General features: G+C 45.1%; 1 protein-coding gene across 4 annotated transcripts in view; it reads right to left on the reverse strand.

The window, feature by feature from the left end:
* Nucleotides 1–3,006: 3,006 nt before the first annotated feature.
* LOC141224331 (uncharacterized) overlaps nucleotides 3,007–23,369 on the reverse strand; it is a 149,539-nt gene continuing 129,176 nt past the window's right edge. The window contains exons 2-7 of one of the 4 annotated variants that reach the window (XM_073666910.1): nucleotides 8,935–9,084; nucleotides 8,631–8,810; nucleotides 8,424–8,547; nucleotides 8,243–8,340; nucleotides 7,952–8,042; nucleotides 3,007–4,664 (exon numbers count right to left, since the gene is read on the reverse strand). In XM_073666910.1, coding sequence (XP_073523011.1) covers nucleotides 3,139–4,664; nucleotides 7,952–8,042; nucleotides 8,243–8,340; nucleotides 8,424–8,547; nucleotides 8,631–8,810; nucleotides 8,935–8,994 — 2,079 coding nt within the window. In that variant the 5' untranslated portion in view covers nucleotides 8,995–9,084 and the 3' untranslated portion in view covers nucleotides 3,007–3,138. Of the gene's footprint in view, nucleotides 4,665–7,951; nucleotides 8,043–8,242; nucleotides 8,341–8,423; nucleotides 8,548–8,630; nucleotides 8,811–8,934; nucleotides 9,085–23,369 lie in introns of those variants that run through there. The other 3 variants (XM_073666911.1, XM_073666909.1, XM_073666912.1) reach the window with 3 other exon arrangements.

A 23,369-nucleotide genomic window follows, 5' to 3' on the forward strand; every position in this document is an offset into this window, starting at 1 on the left:
CCATCACTCTCCCTCTTGGTCAAATATCCCTTACACAGCCTGGAGGTGTGTTTGGGGTCATTGTCCTGTTGAAAAATAAATGATGGTCCAACCAAACGCAAACTGGATGGAATAGCATGCCGCTGCAAGATGCTGTGGTAGCCATGCTGGTTCAGTATACCTTCAATTTTGAATAAATCCCCAACAGTGTCACCAGCAAAGCACCCCCACACCATCACACCTCCTCCATGCTTCACGGTGGGAAACAGGCATCTAGAGTCCATCCGTTCACCTTTTCTGCGTCGCAAAAAGACACCGTGGTTGGAACCAAAGATCTCAAATTTGGACTTATCAGACCAAAGCACAGATTTCTACTTGTCTAATGTCCATTCCTTCTGTTCTTTAGCCCAAACAAGTCTCTTCTGCTTGTTGCCTGTTCTTAGCAGTGGTTTCCTAGCAGCTATTTTTACCATGAAGGATTGCTGCACAAAGTCTCCTCTTAACAGTTGTTGAAGAGATGTGTCTGCTGCTAGAACTCTGTGTGGCATTGACCTGGTCTCTAATCTGAGCTGCTGTTAACCTGAGATTTCTGAGGCTGGTGATTCGGATAAACTTATCCTCAGAAGCAGAGGTGACTCTTGGTCTTCCTTTCCTGGGGCGGTCCTCATGTGAGCCAGTTTCTTTGTAGCGCTTGATGGTTTTTGCAACTGCACTTGGGGACACTTTCCAAGTTTTCCCAATTTTTCGCACTGACTGACCTTCATTTCTTAAAGTAATGATGGCCACTCGTTTTTCTTTACTTATAATTTGTATTATGGCAAGAAAAAAGCAGCTAACAGTCTATTCAGAAGGACTTTCAGCTGTGTATCCACCAGACTTCTGCACAACACAACTGATGGTCCCAACCCCATTTATAAGGCAAGAAATCCCACTTATTAAACCTGACAGGGCACACCTGTGAAGTGAAAACCATTTCCGGTGACTACCTCTTGAAGCTCATCAATAGAATGCCAAGAGTGTGCAAAGCAGTCATCAAAGCAAAAGGTGGCTACTTTTGAAGAACCTAGAATATAAGACATATTTTCAGTTGTTTCACACTTTTTTGTTAAGTATATAATTCCACATGTGTTAATTCATAGTTTTAATGCCTTCAGTGTGAATGTACAATTTTCATAGTCATGAAAATACAGAAAAATCTTTAAATGAGAAGGTATGTCCAAACTTTTGGTCTGTACTGTATTTTGCAGCACTTTTAATTGTAGAGGAAAATTGTACAGACAATAAAAGACATTACAGAATAACAATCACATAAATCTACAGATGTCAAGAGGAGTGATGGACCTGCTCGCAAGCTTACTATCTATGAGGAGATAGGGGAGACACGAAAGGTGGACGGTAACAATTGTTTGTATTGTAACTCTTTCGGCTAAAATTTCCCATAGACGAGCAACCAAGAATTAGGAATTGCTCAGTGAGTAACAAGCATCCGAGTATTTCAGTGCTTACTCCTCCCTAAAGAGCTTTCAAGTATCTCATTGATAAATTTCCAAAGTTGAGCGAAGAAAGGATAAAGGAAAGAGTCTTAATTGATTCATATGCTTCTCCAAGATAATGAGTTTCTCTGTTGCGGAGAAAGGAAAAGGCTGCATGGGTAGCATTTGCATTAGTGGTAACTAATTTTTTGGGAAACTCAAAAGCAGATAACTATGAAGCGTTGGTGGAAAGTCTCCTCAAAACCTATAAGGATCTGGGTTGTAACATGTCCTTTAAAGATTAATTTCTTACATTCGCTTCTAGACTTTTTTCCATCAAACTGTGGAGCAGTGAGGGACGAGAATGGTTAGAGATTTCACCCAGATATTGCAGCTATAGAGAAAAGATATCAAGGAAAATGGAATCCATCAATGCTTGCAGATTAGAGTTGGACAATTGTAAGAGTTGATCGGATGCAGAAGTACAAGAGACAAACAAAAGAGTTGTCACTGAATGAGGAGCAAATTTTGTAATGCAATTTCTGTAACTGTTTATAATTTACAATAGTGTTTACACAGATTTTAGTTACTTGAATTGTTGCCAAGTTTCCTCTAAATAAATATCAGAAAAATGGCATAACAAAATATTCTGCATCTTTATATTTGCAAAAGTAATTATGTTTCAAAGTCCTGAAACTTTTATGCATTAATTATATGTAGCAGTACAAGGAAAACTCTCGGATATCATAGAAACAAGAGACAACTAAAAAAATTCATTGTCAGATTTGAATTCACGAGGTCAAAATCATTAAGAAATGGCTCATTTCATAAATGAACCTGACAACTTTTGAAAATATGTAAAAAACAGTGTTACATCTGAAAGATCCTTGAGCTAGTCAGGTGGAAGGTCCTTAAGCTACTCACTCAGGATGTGCAGGTCCCGGTACCTTCCTCTCCTGCTCTACACCAATCGGTTAGAGAAGTGTGGTGCTGGAGGAGAGAGAGAGCAGTTCTCTCAGTGATCAGGAAGGACACTGCCTGATTTTTTCCTCTGTCACTGGAAGCTGCCTCCAGTCTATAAGACGCACTCATTTGTTAGCAAGATGTTTTTCTTGCTAATAGTGTGTCTTATAGTCCACAAATTATGGTAAGTTCTGAAGTAATTCCCTTTCTCATTTAATTATATGACTGTCTGGTATATGTTTTTGTACAATTTGTCAATAACATACCCCAATCAACGCTGTTGTCACAGTCCCCACCTCCAGACAAATCGAACATCACAAAGGAGCCAGAGAGAAGCCACAACCAAAGGCTTCCTGTTGATGTTCAATACGTCCGAAGGCGGGGACAGTGAAACCGGCACTGATTTTGCACAGGGCTCAAGTGATGTAACAACCTCATGTGAGCTCCGGGAACGTGAGTCCCGACATTGCTGGAACGGCGCTGGCACGGGATCTAAGTATGAGTGTTTTCATTTCAATGAGGCCAAACATGGTGCAATTTTCAGTTAAAACATTTCCAAAATTCCGAATATGAAAAAGGCTTCTCCAGTGTATGGGTTCTCTGATGTTTATTAAGAGTTGATTTCCAAGTAAAACATTTCCCACATTAAGAACATAAAAAAGGCTTCTCCCCTGTGTGACTGCTCTGGTGACTAAGAGATTATTCCTTCACACAACATACCTCATTATGAACAGGAAAAAGGCTTCTCCCCTGTGTGAGTTCTCTGGTGCCTAACTAAATTTGATTTATCTACAAAACATTTCCCACATTCTGAACATGAAAAAGGCTTCTCCCCTGTGTGAGTTCTTTGATGTTTATTGAGAGTTAATTTCAGGGTAAAACATTTTCCACATACTGAACAGGAAAAAGGCTTCTCCCCTGTGTGGGTTCTTTGGTGCTTATTAAAGCTTGATTTGTGGTTAAAATATTTTCCGCATTCTGAGCAGAAAAAAGGCTTCTCCCCTGTGTGAGTTCTCTGGTGGCTAACTAGATTTGTTTTCCGGGTAAAACATTTTCCACATTCTGAACATGAAAATGGCTTCTCCCCTGTGTGAGTTCTCTGATGCATAACAAAATCTGATTTCTGGTTAAAAAATTTCCCACATTCTGCACATGAAAATGACTTATACCCTGTGTGATTTCTTTGGTGGATAACAAGCTGTGCTTTCCGGTTAAAACATTTCCCACATTCTGAACATGAAAAAGGCTTCTCCCCTGTGTGAGTTCTTTGGTGACTAAAAAGAGATGATTTCTTCACAAAACATTTCCCGCATTCTGAACATGAAAAAGGCTTTTCCCCTGTGTGAGTTCTTTGATGTTTATTGAGAGTTAATTTCAGGGTAAAACATTTTCCACATTCTGAACAGGAAAAAGGCCTCTCCCCTTTGTGAATTCTCTGGTGCCCAACTAAATTTGATTTATCTACAAAACATTTCCCACATTCTGAACATGAAAAAGGCCTCTCCCCTGTGTGAGTTCTCTGGTGGCTAACAAGATGTGCCTTCCGGTTAAAACATTTCCCACATTCTGAACATAAAAAAGGCTTCTCCCCTGTGTGAGTTCTTTGGTGACTAACAAGAGCTGATTTATGGCTAAAACATTTCCCACATTCTGAACATGAAAATGACTTATCCCCTGTGTGATTTCTTTGGTGGATAACAAGATGTGCTTTCCGGTTAAAACATTTCCCACATTCTGAACATGAAAAAGGCTTCTCCCCTGTGTGAGTTCTTTGGTGACTAAGAAGAGATGATTTCTTCACAAAACATTTCCCACATTCTGAACATGAAAATGGCTTCTTCCCTGTGTGAATTCTCTGGTGGCTAACAAGATCTGTTTTCTGGTTAAAACATTCCCCACATTTGGAACAAGAAAATCTATTCTCTGCTGGGTAAAGGTTTTGATATTTAAGAAAAGACTTTTCGAAGGGAAAACTATTTCCATATTCTGAAAGTGAAAATGGCTTCTTTGCTTTAGGAGCAATTTGTTTTTTAATGCTTATTTTGTGACTTTGATTTTCCTTAGTAGTTGGTAATGAATCAGAAGACAGGACCTGTTTCAAAGGATCAGATGACAGATCTTTGCTGTGAAGGGATGATTGTACATTTGGAGTAATGGCATTCATTTCATTTGTATCCTGTGGGATCTCAAGATCATTTGATGTAAAAATTGAAGATGTCAGCTGTCCCTCTGATCTCCTGGTACAGTCATCTGCCAAGAATAAAACCAATTATTATTTATGAATAAAAATATCCTTGAATATTATATTTTTGAAAATTTCTACTTAACGTCTGTGAAATGGCAAGTTATGTCAAATATTGAATTATTCACCAAGACAATGACAGTTCACAGTCTAATAGAAAACCTCATAGGATGAACCAGTGGAGTATGATGTGTAAAACTGTTTGTTCATTCTGTCTCCCAAATATGGAATAAAAAGCCACCAATGTTATGTAGGTGAAAATAATACCAATAAAAACTTCTACTCATCTCACAAAAAAACAAGTCCCCACTCAGGTCCATCATCTGTCAATGGAAAACCAGAGGTTTCCACATTATTAGTGGCTCAAAGGCTCTTGAAAAGCAACATGGCTTCCATAAACCAATCCAGTAATATCCACTCTCCCAAAGTCAAATCTCCCCCTCACTTCTGAGCCTTGCAGTGTGCCCAAACCATATTTAGCCTCCATGTATTTGGCATTACTATAGTGAGAAGAACCCACTTAATTGATGGTGTGTGTCTCCTGGAGCACAATCTGGGCATAATGTGATGGGTATTAAAGTAGTATATTTGTAATTTTCACTCTCCATCATCCACTGCGTGCTAATTTCCGGAAAGCGACTGTGGAGTCAAAATAGTCACTACTCCTATAGATTATTTCACTGAGGGTTATAATTTCCAAAATGAGTCACTTTATGGGGATTTCTACTGCTCTGGTTTTCTGACATTTTGTCATATTTTGTCATATGCAAATGGTTTGTCCCATCTCATCTGGATTTGCTCTTGGGACATCTGCTTCTGTCACCAGGAGCCGCCTTATTCATCCTGCAGGCGGCGCTGGTGATGGAGGAGACGTCAGAACCAGAAGTTGTAGGTGGCGCAGGCTCTGACCAACCAGGAAGATTAGGGTGCCTGGGACCTGTAGTACCATCCAGTCTGGCAGTATGGGTGTGTGTGCTGTCCAGCTGGAGTAATCTGCTCCCTGCTTCAGCCAACTGGAAAGCACCGCACCCTACTAAAGCTGGAAGCATATTGCCGGAAGCTGCCAGATACAGCCTTGTTCTCCTCTGGGTCAGTCCTCTGTGCTCAGCTCCCGGCTTGTGTATTTGTTTCCTGTTGTGATCCCGGCCCGTTTACTGACTACTCTTGTGTCTTCTGATTTTGTATTTTCTCTGCTCTCCTGGTTCTGACCCGGCTACCTGATTATTCTTCTTCCCATCTTACACCACAGAACAGCCTGTAAATTTAGATTCTGACATTTTGGAAAGGCAATGGAGACCTTATTTTTAAAGACTACCAGGGAATTGCAGACTCACATAAGTGAGGCAGGCCAATCCCACCACAAATCATACAAATAGAATAAAGAAAACACGTTACATCCCCAAATATCAACATATGTATGAGGGAAGAGCTCCAACACTAAATCAGAGTTGCACTCGTTTATGGTGGATCATTGGAGCTACTATGAGTCCTGACCAGGAGAGTAGAGAAAGTATTAATGCCCCCATTTCAGGAGAGATTGTGCAGTAATCTGAATTCTTTAGGATTGAAAACATAATGGAATTTATGACGTGGCGTGAATCCATGAAACCAGGGCTGGAGCCAACACATCTCCTGCAGGCGTGAATAAATGTATATTACAGCCATCAACCACGCACAGCTTAGACATACAGTGGGGGAAATAAGTATTTGATCCCTTGCTGTTTTTGTAAGTGTGCCCACTGACAAAGACATGAACAGTCTATAATTTTAAGGGTAGGTTAATTTTAACATTGAGAGATAGAATATCCACCCCCCCCCCCCCCCAAAAAAAAAAAAAACAAGAAAATCACATTGTATAAATTAGATAATTTTTTTTTGGCATTTTGCAGTGAGAAATAAGTATTTGATCCCCTACAAACCATTATGAGTTCTGGCTCCTACAGACCAGTTAGATGCTCCTAATCAACTCGTTATCTGCATTAAAGACAGCAGCCGTACATAGTCACCTGTTTAAAAAGACTCCTGTCTACAGACTCAATTAATCAGTCAGACTCTAACCTCTACAACATGGGCAAGACCAAAGAGCTTTCTAAGGATGTCAGGGACTAGATCAAAGACCTGCACAAAGCTGGAAAGGGCTACAAAACCATAAGTAAGACGCTGGGCGAGAAGGAGACAACTGTTGGTGCAATAGTAAGAAAATGGAAGAAATACAAAATGACTGTCAATCAACATCGATCTGGGGCACCATGCAAAATCTCGCCTCGTGGGGTACCTTTGATCATGAGGAAGGTGAGAGATCAGCCTAAAACTACACAGGGGGAACTTGTTAATGATCTCAAGTCAGCTGGGACCACAGTCACCAAGAAAACCATTGGTAACACATTATGCCTTAAAGGTTTAAAATCCTGCCGCGCCCGCAAGGTCCCCCTGCTCAAGAAGGCACATGTGCAGGCCCATCTGAAGTTTGCCAATCAACACCTGGATGATTCTGTGGGTTATTGGGAGAAGGTGCTGTGGTCAGATGAGACAAAAATTGAGCTCTTACAAATTAACTCAACTCGCCGTGTTTGGAGGAAGAAGGATGAGTACAACTCTAAGAACATCGTCCCAACTGTGAAGCATGCTGGGGGAAACCTTATACTTCGTGGGTGCTTTTCTGCAAAGGGGACATGACGACTGCACCGTGCTGAAGGGAAGATGGATATGGTCATGTATTGCGAGATTTTGACCAAAAACCTCCTTCCCTCAGTAAGAGCAATGAAGATGGGTCGTGGCTGAGTCTTCCAGCAAGGCAATGACCCAAAACGTACAACCAAGGCAACAAGAGAGTGGCTCATATGGGACCATATGAGCACATTCAGCAGCACAGAAGGGACAGAAGGTAGACCAGCCAATAAGATATCAGGGTTCTAGGAAGCCAACAGCATCATTACCCTCCGATTTCTCTTACTGGCCCATCACATTATTTTTCTTCAACTGATTTTCTAACTTGTCAGCACATTCTACAAACGCTGTCATTTAGCTTTGTAGTTTACAGATCTGGGAACGTACCGGTCAGTGTCTTCTAATCCCAGGGGGTAGGTGGATCTCCCAGGTTGTAAGTTCTATAGAAAAGGGCTTTCAATGCTCAAAGCCATTGCAACAGTTTTCGGTGTAGGTCAATTTTGTGGTCTTGTGGCAAAATAGTCATCACATAATTGTTATACGGCTGGACTACACCACCGATAAAGCAGCCACAGCCAGTGACTGAGAAGAATCTGTGACTACTCTGCATTTAGTGGTTACTACTCACCTGGATAGTCATATGTAGGAGTCTCCTCTGTACACCGCTCATCATCCCTCACATATGTCTCTGTAGTATTAATATGGGTCAGATCTTCACTCTGAAAACAAATATTGTAAAAGTCACAAGACAGATGGAGAAGTCCCATCTATGATCAGCTCTAATCCTGCCATCTCCATCGTTCTCATTACACAAGTATAAAACATATAATACTGGTGGATAAAACAAGACTGAACACAAGACCTTCACAGTCGTCTACACATCATAGGGGAGATCTCATGACACCTTCTCTCCATCTACCTGATGATCCTGAGGAACATTGGGATCTTCTTGTTTACAGTCCTGTGGAGGAAGAGGACGGGGACATCTCTCTGGTGTTGTCCTCTTACCGGATAGATCTGCAGGAAACACATACAGGGACTGAATTCATTCTTTACATACAGATATTTATAGGCTGTGTGTATTTAGTCCTGTCTATTACCTGGTGATGTGAGGGGCTGGGGAACCTCCATCATGACGTCCTTGTACAGATCTTTGTGACCTTCTAAATACTCCCACTCCTTCATGGACAAATAGACAGCGACATCCTGACACCTTATAGGAACCTGACACATACAATGATACTGTCATCCCCCCTATCCCATCATAGCATTAATGTATAATGTCCCAGCATTCCCAGCAGTGTCACCTCTCCAGTCAGCAGCTCAATCATCTTGTAGGTGAGTTCTAGGATCTTCTGGTCATTGATGTAGTCATGTATCAGGGGGTGAGGTGGAGGCCCTGTGATTGGGCTCAGGGGTCTTCCCCATCCCTCAGACACAGGGGCCTGACAGCGCTCACTAGAGGTCTTCTTCACTACTGTGTAATCCTGATTATGGAAAGACACATTAATATATCTCCCTCCAGACATTTCCAGAGTCCTCACCTCTCCAGTTCTGTCCATCTGTTATTCCCATAGATAAGAATGATGTGACATCATCAGAATCTCTCACCTCTCCAGTAAGACGGAAAAGGATCTCTAGGGTGAGGTGTAATATTTTCTCTGCCATCATGTCTCTTACCCATCAAAGATGGACATGGACAATCAGGAAGATTCTCTTCTATAGAAAATCTTCACTGAGAGGATCCGATATTGTAGGGACCTGAATGAGAAGAAGGGGAGTCGATGTAACATCATACAATTACTGCAGATAATAAGGGGAAACATATGAGGGGATTTATTATTTTACAGTAGTTTTCTTCTTTACATCTACTAATAAAACCTATATATTTTAGGCTACACACAACAAGTAGGTTCTTCCTCGTCTCGGCAGCTGAATACGTTTCTCATAGACTCATCTTCCATAACGCTAATTTTCGTCTCATTTACAGACACTGGAATCGGCATTATCTATACTGCAGGAGATATTCATTACACGTGACATGAAAAATAACTACTTCATAAAGAGGATGACATCATCTTCTACTACGGCTCTACAAACATATTTGGCCAGAGTTCTTCACTGACTACATCACCACCCGTATATATGAATGTTTCCCGTCTTCCCCGGACTGTAATCTTCTATCACATTAGATCTCATGTCTGATTCACACACAGAAGTTTGAGGCATTTCTAAATCTTTTTTGTTTGTACAAACACCACAGAGAGAAATTATTTGATATCAAAGTCTCCATGTACAGTGTTTATGGGGTTTATTTCTGGCCTTAGGCTTTCCTATATTACAAGAAAAACACCAGAAAAAAGCAGATAATAAAATGTTTCAAAAGAAAATTGGCACCAACAATTCTGTGTAAAAAGAAAAAAACATGAAAAAAGCAAAAGACACATTTTATTTTTTAACACGTTAAAACATTTGATTTTTAAAAAATACTGTATTTTTCGGACAATAAGGCGCACCTAGGTTTTAGAGGAGGAATATAGAAAAAAAAATTAAGCAAAACATGTGGTCATGATGCACTGTTAAGGAAAGGGGGTCTGCTGACACTGTTATAGGGGCAATGTCCCCCAATTCTGTTAATATCCCCCTTCCTGGTATATATGGCCCCCTCCTTCCTGTTATATGTGGCCCCCATCCCCATCTGCATGGCACCCCTCATTCCCATCCAGATATGAATGGAACCCCTAATCCCCATCCTGATATGCATGGCACCCCTCATCCTCATATGCATGGCACCCCAATCCCCCATCCTGGTGTGCATGGCACCCCTTGATCCATATCCTGGTATGCTAGGCACCCAAATACCCCATCCTGGTATGCATGGCACCCCAATCCCCCATCCTGGTATGCATGGCACCCCTTGATCCCCATCCTGGCATGCATGGCACCCCTCATCCTTGTATTCATGCCCCCCCTCATCCTGGTATGCACGGCACCCCTTGATCCCCATCCTGGTATGCTAGGCACCCCTCATCCTGGTATGCATGGTACCACTTATCCCTCTTCCTGATCTGCATTGCACCCCTCATCTCTCTTCATGATATGCATGGCACCCCTCATCCTAGTATGTATGGTACCCTTCATCCCTCTTCCTGATATGCATAGCACCCCTGATCCCCATCCTGGTATGCATGGCACCCCCTGATCCCCATCCTGGTATGCATGGCACCCCCTGATCCCCATCCTGGTATGCATGGCACCCCCTGATCCCCATCCTGGTATGCATGGCACCCTCTGATCCCCATCCTGGTATGCATGGCACCCCTGATCCCCATCCTGGTATGCTTGGCACCCTCTGATCCCCATCCTGGTATGCTTGGCACCCCCTGATTCCCATCACGCTGCACACACAAAAATAAACAATTATACTCACCTCCTCTCTCCTCCAGCGCTGCGTCCTGCTCGGTTGCCGACACTCTCACTGTGTGAGCCGTGCATGGCATTACTGCCATGCGCCGTCACACAGTGTGAGATGCTGTGCCGGAATAGTCACTGCTCCCCGCGCCAGAATTGTGTGCTTGGGGAGCAGTTACCATTCACTCTCCTTAATAGCATGCACACTGTACCCGCAGCGCGGCTCCTGCTGCCACTCTGCGGTCTGTGTGCCCGATGTTAGAGACCATGAATATGCACTACAACCCATGGGAGTGGATTCTAGTGAATATTCATGATCTTTAAAAGCAGACCGTAGAACAGCAGCAGGAGCCGCGCTGCGGCTACAGTGTGCAAGCTATTAAGGAAAATTAATATTAATTGCTCTCCACGCCCATAGGCGTGGGGAGCAGTGCATATTCATATTCTTTAGCAGCGGGCACAGCGTAGGCTGCAGCAGGCGGCTGCTGCCTCCTGTGCTCCGCTCATCCCCCGCTGCCGCTCCCCCCACAGCCCACAGCCATAGGTATAGAGTACGGGGCACAGTTCAGACTATAAAACGCGCTTTCCTCCAAAATTTTGGTGGAAAAAGGTGCGTCTTATAGTCTGAAAAATACGGTAACTCTTGAGCACCAGAATATCGATGAACACCGCAGAGATGGCACAGGTGCAGCGGCACCTAATAATGGTGTCTGGGCCTGCAATGTATGAAAGTCTATTAGGTCGGGCAAGAGGAAGCGTCCAATAAGTTACGTTTTAACACCCCTATACACACAAAGAGTAAAGTGGCATGAAAGCACTGATTTTGGGTGGTTTGATCGACTATATAAAGTATTTGGGGGCCTCCTGACAGATGATATCAAGGTAGAGAAGGATCTGGCATCATGAATTTCAGAGGCTAATCCGTTTGTTCTTCCTGTAGATAATCCTCACCTAGAGGAGTCTGGAGGCGACTCTCTCATACAGACAACAGGAAAGCTGGAATATTTCTGTGTATGGGGGAGTCGGGAGAGATAGCCAACTGCGAAATGACGGTTCAGCCAACACTTATCTCATGTGTATGGGGCAATTAGTATTACACTGACAGGCAGTGACAATACACCGCACTACAGTAGTGCAGTGCATGACCTGAATATTCAGAGGCTTGTATGCTGTATGATTGCACTAATCAGAGTTGTTTAAAAAATGTTTAAAGTGAAAAAAAAATCAGTTTTAGCAACAAGAAATATCCGTAACATTGTGCAATGAGTCTGTTATCCCTATGTTAATTAACTCACGTCCATAATAACTATATTATACTCAATTATCCTATACACATTCTATACACAGTGGCGTAGATAGAAATCACAGATCCCATAGTTGATGGGAGGTATGTATCACTGAGGTGGTTGTTCTCTGTGATATAAACCATAAGCATTGCTCTAGTGCACATAGTAGTAAGAGGCTTGTTTGTGCATCCAGGTCAGGTTTACGGGCAGCCGAACAGATGTGCGGGTCTGGCTGCCCGCACACCCTACCCCTGGGTGTAGTTCACATTGTAAAATGTATTCTGTTTCTCTCACACATGGTCTGTGTGTGGACGTAAGAAGGCCTCCTGCGTGATGTCTCAAGACTGAGCTGGTATACTGGATGCTATCCAGCCTGTGTGACCTGGACTGTTTCTAAAGTGCCATTGTTGGAACTGTTTACTTTGTTTTGCCTGCATTGAAAGGCTGTTTATTTTCTTTCCTTGTGGCATGGTTTATGAAGCACGAATAAGCTAGCCTGGATGTTTAAATAGAAACTGTTCCTGTGATACCTCACCACACACCCAAGTGAGTAGTGTTACCACATTTGGTGTTAGAATTGCGGGCAGCATTCTCAGGGAACATGTGTGACTGCTACAGAGGTGCTGCATTTCCTGGGTGAAGGGAGCCATAAGCCAGAGAGCAATGTCAGACAGCATGGAGGACCTGATTAAACACCTGGTGCAAGCCCAGCAGCAGTAGCACCAACAACAGTAGCTGGCACAATAGGAGACAAATAAGCTGCTTATGCAACAGATCCAGCAACAGCAGCACCTAAAACAGCAGCATCAGTTTGAATTGCTCGCAGAGGCGGTTTGTGGCACGGCGGCAGCTCCAACTCCAAGGTCAGCTGATAATTATTCCATCCGTAAGGCTGTGAGGAGAGTTTTGGAGAAAATGACCCCGGGTGACGACATTGATACCTTTTTGAAAGTTTTTGAAAGGGTCGCCGAGAGGAAGAAAGCAGTGAGAGCAATGGGTGGAAAAGCTGGCACCTTACTTACCAGGGGAGCCCCAGAAGGCGTTCTATGACTTAGCCTTACAAGATGCCAAAGAATATGTGAAACTGAAAACTGAAATTTTGGTGAGCCTGTGAGCGACAATGACTGTCAGGCCACAACGGGTTCAACGCTGGGCGTACCACCGAGACAAACCCCCTTGCTCCCACATGTTTGATCTGCTGCATCTGGCCCAAAAATGGTTGCAGCTGGAGTCCTATACCCCTGCACATATGGCAGAGCATCCTGTGTGATGTCTCAAGACTGAGCTGGTATACTGAATGCTATACAGCCTGTGTGTTCTGGGCTATTTCTAAAGTACCATTGCTGGAACTGTTTACTTTGTTTTGCCTGCACTGAACGGCTGTTTATTTCCTTTCCTTGTGGCATGGTTTATGAAGCACCAATAAACCAGACTGGACATTTAAATAGAAACAGTTCCTCTGATACCTCAACACGCACCCAAGTGACCAAAGATAGGGGGAACTGGTCTCAGTAAGTGCTCTTCAACAACCATATAACCCAAAAAAGGAAAAGGAATCAGGAGCGTGTCAAGATGAAATTATAATTTTATTACAGAAAAGGTATAAAAACAGGCAATTTCCAATGGAATAAAATAAAAGGAGGAAGACGCTGACACCAAGTACTACATAAATCAGGGAGTATACGTCAGTAAGGCAGGGAACTGTGTGTCATAGACGGAGAACCAGGGTCTAAAGAATAATCGATATTAAGTAGGCAAAGCCTAATGCAAATGCAACATGGTTCCTCAAACAGTACACCCAAAAGGATCACAATAGGTACACAACACGATCCTATAAGATAATAAAGTGCCAATGCATCAATTAGGGAAGCAGCAATACATGTAACGTGCTTAGTGCATCATAAAGACAGTAATGTATATAACCCAAGCTCCTACACTAGAAATGCTCGCAAGGTGGCTATAGAACAGGGGTCTCAAACTCGGCTGGGTATATGGGCCGCACATGGAAAAAATTTGAATTTGGGGGGCCGCATTCTTTGTTCAATGTGACATTTTTAGTGATACCATTTTTTTTGCATACACCTTTTGAACATTTTTGCCGTGTTTATTTTTTTATGGCTTGGGTCGTTATGGATGTGGCGATAATAAACGTGCACTTTTTTGTGTTTACTTTAGTTTACATATAAAACAGCATTTTTAGTGCCCAATATTTTTTCATGCTTTATTTTATTTTTTATTTTTTTTACAATTTTATTTCCCCCAATTGGCCACATACAGTAATATTGTCTTACAATTAGCATCATATAGTAATAATGGAAAACATCTTGTAGTAATGTTCCCCATCCAAGTCCCCATCTTGTACTAATGTGCCCCATCCAGGTCCCCATCCTGTGGCTATGTGCCCCATCCAGGTCCCCATCCTGTGGCTATGTGCCCCATCCAGGTCCCCATCCTGTGGCTATGTGTCCCATCCAGGTCCCCATCTTGTGGCTATGTACCCCATCCAGGTCTCCATCTTGTGGCTATGTGCCCCATCCAGGTCCCCATCCTGTGGCTATGTGCCCCATCCAGGTCCCCATCCTGTGGCTATGTGCCCCATCCAGGTCCCCATCCTGTGGCTATGTGTCCCATCCAGGTCCCCATCTTGTGGCTATGTGCCCCATCCAGGTCTCCATCTTGTGGCTATGTGCCCCATCCAGGTCCCCATCCTGTGGCTATGTGCCCCATCCAGGTCCCCATCCTGTGGCTATGTGCCCCATCCAGGTCCCCATCCTGTGGCTATGTGTCCCATCCAGGTCCCCATCTTGTGGCTATGTACCCCATCCAGGTCTCCATCCTGTGGCTATGTGTCCCATCCAGGTCCCCATCCTGTGGCTATGTGTCCCATCCAGGTCCCCATCCTGTGGCTATGTGTCCCATCCAGGTCCCCATCTTGTGGCTATGTACCCCATCCAGGTCCCCATCTTGTGGCTATGTACCCCATCCAGGTCTCCATCTTGTGGCTATGTACCCCATCCAGGTCCCCATCCTGTGGCTATGTACCCCATCCAGGTCTCCATCTTGTGGCTATGTACCCCATCCAGGTCCCCATCTTTTGGCAATGTTCCCCATCCTGGCGCCCATCTTGTACTAATGTGCCTCATCCAGGTCCCCATCTTGTGGCTATGTGCCCCATCCAGGTCCCCTCTTGTGGCTATGTGCCCCATCCAGGTCCCCTCTTGTGGCTATGTGCCCCATCCAGGTCCCCTCTTGTGGCTATGTGCCCCATCCAGGTCCCCTCTTGTGGCTATGTGCCCCATCCAGGTCCCCTCTTGTGGCTATGTGCCCCATCCAGGTCCCCATCCTGTGGCTATGTGCCCCATCCAGGTCCCCATCCTGTGGCTATGTGCCCCATCCAGGTCCCCTCTTGTGGCTATGTGCCCCATCCAGGTCCCCATCCTGTGGCTATGTGCCCCATCCAGGTCCCCTCTTGTGGCTATGTGCCCCATCCAGGTCCCCTCTTGTGGCTATGTGCCCCATCCAGGTCCCCTCTTGTGGCTATGTGCCCCATCCAGGTCCCCTCTTGTGGCTATGTGCCCCATCCAGGTCCCCTCTTGTGGCTATGTGCCCCATCCAGGTCCCCTCTTGTGGCTATGTGCCCCATCCAGGTCCCCTCTTGTGGCTATGTGCCCCATCCAGGTCCCCTCTTGTGGCTATGTGCCCCATCCAGGTCCCCATCTTGTGGCTATGTGCCCCATCCAGGTCCCCATCCTGTGGCTATGTGCCCCATCCAGGTCCCCTCTTGTGGCTATGTGCCCCATCCAGGTCCCCATCCTGTGGCTATGTTTTCCCTGTGCTGTTCTTCACACACATAAAATAGAAAAAAAAGATGATTCTCACCTATCCTCCGTTCCCTCGGCGTCCTTCCTGCAGATGTGGCCCGCAGGCACCACAGAGTCAGACCCCTTGACGATCCCGACCTGGTCCAGGAGGAGCCGCCGACAGCAGCGCTGCATTGCCGCACAGAGACTGTCTCCCAGCACAGCATTTCCAATGTCAGCCGCCGGCCAATCAGAGGCCAGCAGCTGACATCTGCATATGGCAATGACGTCATACTCGCTGCGCTGACACGCAGATATCAGCTGCTGGCCTCTGATTGGCCGCCGGCTGGCATTGGAAATGCAGTGCTGGGAAACAGTCTCTGTGCGGCAATTCAGCGCTGCTGTCGGCGGCTCCTCCTGGACAAGGTCGGGATCATCAAGGGGTCTGTGCCTGCGGGCCGCATAAAGCAGCCTCAGGGGCCGCATGCGGCCCGCGGGCCGCGTGTTTGAGACCCCTGCTATAGAAGATGTACACAATAGCTATATATGGATAATCCAGTCCTAAAGCAGTTTATAAAGTACATGTGCATAGCTCAAATAGCAATATCAGTAATGGCCACATCTAAGATAGCACCAATCAAAGGTAAATGTATACATAGGCTGCTGTACAGATCTAGTATGTTAGCAATATGATGATTGAGGGATCAAGAGATTAATAGATATATGTGTGTCCAAAACAGATCAGACAGTTCTTGGGGTTGTACTCATCCTTCATCGTCCTCGAAACATGGCGAATGGAGTGGATACCAAAAAGTTCTATATTGGTCTCATCTGACCACATGACCTTCTCACATGCCTCCTCTGGATTATCCAGATGGTTATTGGTAAACTTCAAACGGGCTTAGACATGTGCGTTATCAGGGGGACCTTGCGTGCCCTGCAGGATTTTAATCCATGACGGCGCAGTGTGTTACTAACAGTAATGTTTGAGACTGTGGTCCCAGCTCTCTTCAGGTCATTGGTCAGGTACTCCCATGTAGTTCTGGGCTGATTTCTGACCTTTCTCAAGCCTATCCCAGCCTTGTGCAGGTGTACAATTTTTTCTTTGGTGTACTTAGACAGCGCTTCGGTCTTGCCATAGAGGAGAGGTTGAAGTGTAATTGATTGTTTGGACAGGTGTCTTTTATTCAGATAACGAGTTCAAACAGGTGCAATTAATACAGGTAATGAGTGCAGAGTAGGAGGCTTCTTAAAGAAAAACTAACAGGTCTGTGAAACAGAATTCTTTCTGGTGGGTAAGTGATCAAATACTTATTTCATGCAATAAAGTGCAATTTAATTATTTAAAAATCATACAAAGTGATTTTCTGTTTTTTTTATTTTTAGATTCTGTCTCTCACAGTTGAAGTATACCTACGTTAAAAATTACAAATTATAGACTTCTCTATTCTTTGTAGGTGGGAAAACTTGCAAAATCGGCAGTGTATCAAATACTTATTTTCCCCACTGCATGCATGCATGTATATATACAAACTGTGGGGTTTAGTACTCACTCGGCTGCGGTTGAGGTAGGCACAAGGCGCGTTTTCATTAGAAATCCAGGTTGGTATATTTTGCTTGCATCAGACCTTCCAAGACCTGAATTGGAGGTAAGTTAGCAGCTGATCTCACCCAACTCTTTCAGCTGCTCTTAAAACCCAGCCCCATAATCCGGGCCCATTAAACACTTCTCAGCAATATGTGTGCTGGAGCCTGCTTTTCAAAATCCTACATCCCTGAGGTTGGGCACCTCGGGGACATATACCTCCCATCCACGACCTGTCCGGCTGCAACCTTACATACCCCCCTTCTGCACAAACCGGGGGGCTTGGCACCTTCTGCCAACATACAATAGACCCTTGATAGGGCATCAGCATTCCCATGTTGTTTCCCAGGCCTATGCTCCACCTGAAAACTAAAATCCTAACACATGGTAATGAGCTATGTCTAACACACTGCGTCTATAGGGCCCTGGCACCGACAACTGCTCTATTACCTGAACCCTTGGCTTGGTTACTCTGTACAGCAAATCCCCATTCACAGCAAAATGAGGGAACCGACTGTCGGCCCCCGGCTCCTGAGGCACTCCATTTAACACGGTAACATTTTTCAGAGTTAAGCCCCTGAGTTGGGGGGTTCCGAAGTTTCCCTCGGACACTTCCAGCTCAGGGATATTGGCTTCAGGGGACGCAGTCTCATCCTCATCGCCAACAAACAAACACATGGGAAACTCGTCTGTTACGGCCTGTGGTGAGGTTTCTTCAGGAGTGATCTGGCGGTGGTCCGAGCAACCAGGTGTCCCCGCTTTCCCCTACATGTCCCAGAATAATGCAAAGTCCCGTCCGATTATTATCGGGTGCAACAAGTCTTTAATGACCCCCACTTCCTGAGCTGTGGTGCCACAGTCCGTGTTTACATCCACCCGAGCTACAGGGTAGTTTTTAGCATCCCCATGGATACACTGGACACCCACCACCTTCCCAGGAACCAACCGATGAATGAGTGTGGCCCTTATCAGGGTCATCAAACTTCCTGAGTCCAACAGTCCAGACACTTGCACCACTTTTACGGACACTGAGCACGCCTGAGGGCCCTCGCCATGTTGAGGAACCGCGCTGCAGGCGGGGTAGGCCAAATAGGAGCAACGCCAGCCTATGTTGTAGTCCATTGGCGCAGAGTTCATGGGACACCGGGCAGCTATATGGTCAAAGATATGACACCTCCAACAGAGGATGGTATGGGACTGATTACCCAGCTGTGATTCAGCAACCTCCTGGGACTTTGGACGCCCACCCAGTGAGGATTTAGTCCCCTTCTTTTGGGAGCCATCCCCCCCTTTGTGAACCCCAGAAAGGTGACCTAACCCCGGCTTGATCAGTCAGGGCGCCCTCTACCGCCCGGTACCTCTCCACTAGGCCCACCAGGTCATCTGTATTTTGGGGATCTCTCTGGGCAACCCAGGACTGAATCGACTTCTGCAGAGAGTGGATAAACCAATCTATGACCACTCTCTCGACTATCTAGGCTGGGGAACAAGTCTCTGGCTGTAGCCACTTCTGAACCACGTGCAGAAGGTCACACATTTGTGACCGGGGAGGTTTGTCCCTGTGGAAGTCCCAGAGGTGGACTTGCTGTGCCCTGACTGCCAGTGTTACGCCCAGCCGCGCCAGGATCTCAGACTTAAGTTTGCTATATTCCTTAGCGTCTTGCAGGGCCAAATCAACGTGGTACGCCTTCTGTGGTTCCCCTGTCAGATATGGCGCTAGAACCTCCGCCCACTGCTCCGGTGGTAGTCTCTCTCTGAAACACAGCCAGGAACATGAAACGTCATCCCCCGGAGACATCTTTTGCAACGCCCCTCTCACAGTTTTCCTCACCTGGGTCTCGTCACTTCATCACCTAAGTTGGAAGAGTGGCTACAACAGATCCCAGGAGCAACATCTGAACACTCTGTCCAGAAAAGAGCAGTACTGGGGACAAGTAAGATCATGCGCAGAACCCTCCAACTCCCAGAAGTTATCAGCTCCTCCGTGCTGCCGGACAACTGTTGTTGGCTGGCGGCCTTCACCCAGGACATATACGGTTTCCTGTAGCAGTCACACTGCCTCTTGGGATTCGTGCGTTTGCTTCTAGCACCAATTGTAGGGTTTAGTATTCACTCAGCTGCGGTTGAGGTAGGCACAGGGAGCGTTTTCATTAGAAATCCAGGATGGTTTATTTTGCTTGCATAAACCGCTCAGGACACAAACACAAAATAGCCTTTTCCTGGCACAAAACAAGGTATAACAAAACAAAACTCAAAAATAACAAGTCCATACAGAACGGCCACAGACGTTTAAATGAAGTCCTTTTCTCTGCCTTCAGCAGAGTCTGATCAGCACATGCAAGGTCTGCTCACCTTGCAAAACACACAGACAGACTGAGACAGACACAGCTGTCTTAAATCAGTCCTTCCAAAATCTGGACTGGAGGTAAGTGAGCAGCTGATCCCACCCAGGTCTCTCTGCTGTTCATAAAACCCGGGCCTATTAAAAACCTCTCAGCACTATGTGTGCTGGAGCCTGCTTTTCTGAGTTCTACATCACCGAGGCTTGGCACCTTGAGGACACGACCTGTCCAGCTTACAACACACACACACACACACACACACACACATATACATATATATACACTGCTCAAAAACATAAAGGGAACACTCAAATAACATCCTAGATCTGAATGAATGAAATATTCTCATTGAATACTTTGTTCTGTACAACGCTGAATGTGCTGACAACAAAATCACACAAAAATCATCAATGGAAATCAAATTTATTAACCAATGGAAGCCTAGATTTCGAGTCACCCCCAAAATTAAAGTGGAAAAACACACTACAGGCTGATCCAACTTTGATGTAATGCCCTTAAAACAAATCAAAATGAGTCTCAGTATTGTGTGTGTCCTCCACGTGCCTGTATGACCTCCCTACAACGCCTGGGCATGCTCCTGATGAGGCTGAGTATTGTGTGTGGCCTCCACGTGCCTGTATGACCTCCCTACAATGCCTGGTCATGCTCCTGATGAGGTTGTGGATGGTCTCCTGTGGGATCTCCTCCCAGACCTGGACTAAAGCATCCGCCAACTCCTGGACAGTCTGTGGTGCAACGTGACGTTGGTGGATAGAGCAAGATATGATGTCCCAGATGTGCTCAATCGGATTCAGGTCTGGGGAACGGGCAGGCCAGTCCATAGCTTCAATGTCTTCATCTTGCAGGAACTGCTGACACACTCCAGCCACATGAGGTCTGGCATTGTCCTGCATTAGGAGGAACCCAGGGCCAACCGCACCAGCATATGGTCTCACAAGGAGTCTCAGGATCTCATTTCGGTACCTAATGGCAGTCAGGCTACCTCTGGCGAGCACATGGAGGGCTGTGCGGCGTCTCCCGACTATGTCACATGTGCTCAGTGTGAACCTGCTTTCATCTGTGAAGAGCACAGGGCGCCAGTGGCGACTTTGCCAATCCTGGTGTTCTGTGGCAAATGCCAAGCATCCTGCACAACCCCAAGCTGTGGACGTCAGGCCCTCATACTACCCTCATGGAGTCGGTTTCTAACAGTTTGTGCAGACATATGCACATTTGTGGCCTGCTGGAGGTCATTTTGTAGGGCTCTGGCATTTTAAGGGTAGGTTAATTTTAACATTGAAAAATAGAATATCCCAAAAAAAAAAAAAGAAAGAAAATCACATTGTATAAATTAGATGAATTTATTTGCATTTTGCAGTGAGAAATAAGTATTTGATTCCTCTGGCAAACAACACTTAATGATTGGTGGCAAAACCCTTGTTGGCAAGCACAGCAGTCAGATGTTTTTTGTAGTTGATGATGAGGGATGCGCACATGTCGGGAGGAATTTTGGTCCACTCCTCTTTGCAGATCTTCTCAAAATCATTCAGATTTTGAGGCTGTCGCTTGGCAACTCGGAGCTTCAACTCCTTCCATAAAGTTTTCTATGGGATTATGGTCTGGAGACTGGCTAGGCCACTCCATGACCTTAATGTGCTTCTTTTTGAGCCACTCCTTTGTTGCCTTGGCTGTATGTTTTGGGTCATTGTCTTGTTGGAAGACCCAGCCACGACAAATTTTTAATGTCCTGGCGAAGGGAAGGAGGTTGTCACTCAGGATTTTACGGTACATGGCTCCATCCATTCTCCCATTGATGCAGTGAAGTAGTCCTGTGCCCTTAGCAGAGAAACACTCCCAAAACAAAACACTTCCACCTCCATGCTTGACAGTGGGGATGGTGTTCTTTGGGTCATAGGCAGCATTTCTCTTCCTCCAAACACGGCGAGTTTAGTTAATGCTAAAGAGCTCAATTTTTGTCTCATCTGACCACAGTACCTTCTCCCAATAACTCACAGAATCATCCAGGTGTTCTTTGGCAAACTTCAGACGGGCCTGCACATGTGCCTTCTTGAGCAGGGGGACCTTGCGGGCACTGCAGGATTTTAAACCTTTAAGGCATAATGTGATACCAATGGTTTTCTTGGTGACTGTGGTCCCAGCTACCTTGAGATCATTAACAAGTTCCCCCAGTGTAGTTTTAGGCTGATCTCTCTCCTTCCTCATGATCAAGGATACCACATGATGTGAGATTTTGCATGGTGCCCCAGGTCAATGTCGATTGACAGTCATTTTGCATTGCTTCCATTTTCTTACTATTGCACCAACAGTTGTCTTCTTCTCACCCAGTGTCTTACTTATGGTTTTGTAGCCCATTCCAGCTTTGTGCAGGTCTACGTTCTTGTCCCTGACATCCTTAGAAAGCGCTTTGATCTTGCCCATGTTGCAGAGGTTAGAGTCTGACTGATTAATTGAGTCTGTGGACAGGAGTCTATTATACAGGTGACTATGTAAGACAATTGTCTTTAATGTAGATAACGAGTTGATTAGGAGCGTCTAACTGGTCTGTAGGAGCCTGAATTCAATGGTTTGTAGGGAATCAAATACTTATTTCTTACTGCAAAATGCAAATACATTTATCTAATTTATACAATGTTAAAATTAACCTACCCTTAAAATTATAGACTGTTCATGTCTGTCAGTGGGCAAACTTACAAATACAGCAAGGGATCAAATAATTATTTCCTTCACTGTAGCTCATCACCCCAAGAACACCATCCCCACAGTGAAACATGGTGATGCCAGCATCATGCTGTGGGGATGTTTTTCAGCAGCAGGGACATGGAAAATGGTCCGAGTCAAAGGGAACATGGATGGTGCAAAATACAGGGATTTTATTGAGCAAAACCTGTTTCAGTCTGTCAGTGATTTGAGACTGGGATGGAGGCTCACCTTCCAACAAGACAATGACCCAACACATACTACTAAAGCAACACTCGAGTGGTTTAAGGGGAAACGTGTATATATTTTGGAGCATTCTAGTCAAAGCCAAGACCTTAATCCAACTGAGAATCTGTGGTCAGACTTGAAGATTGCTGTTAAGGACAGGAGAGTGGTAGACTGCTACCACTCTCCTGTCCTTAACAGCACTGCTGAGGAAATGGCACGTGTGCCCATTGGGAGGGCTCTGTGGGCCCCCTACGGTACATGTGCCATAGGTTCACAACCACTGGCATAGAACATCCATCCATCCCTGGGCTACAAGACAAGACCTTAGTCTCGATCCTATCCCTTTGACGACATTCCACAAAACTCCTGACTAAACATTGTGGCTTCTTTTTCTCCTTCACTGGGATCAGTCAGCCCCGTCAAAGCTAAGTGTGCATTAGTGGAGGTATTTTTTTCAGTCCGAACTCATCACGTGGGACTGAATGTGAAACTCCCTGTGGTGACTGCTCCACTGCATCTACTTCCACACAATGGGCCTAGGGGCTGAGAAAACTATGGATTAAGGCCCCTGAGATAAGGTCACTGAATGAAAGCATTGATTCCTGAGGATGAACTGACGAGCAAAAAAATCACTAATAAAACACAACAATAAGATCAATGGCACAGGTGCTCCGTG

The sequence above is a fragment of the Phyllobates terribilis genome, unplaced genomic scaffold, assembly GCF_046119375.1.
Source record: "Phyllobates terribilis strain yellow unplaced genomic scaffold, ASM4611937v1 Scaffold_391__1_contigs__length_1789467, whole genome shotgun sequence".
In the NCBI taxonomy this organism is placed as follows: Eukaryota; Metazoa; Chordata; class Amphibia; order Anura; family Dendrobatidae; genus Phyllobates; species Phyllobates terribilis.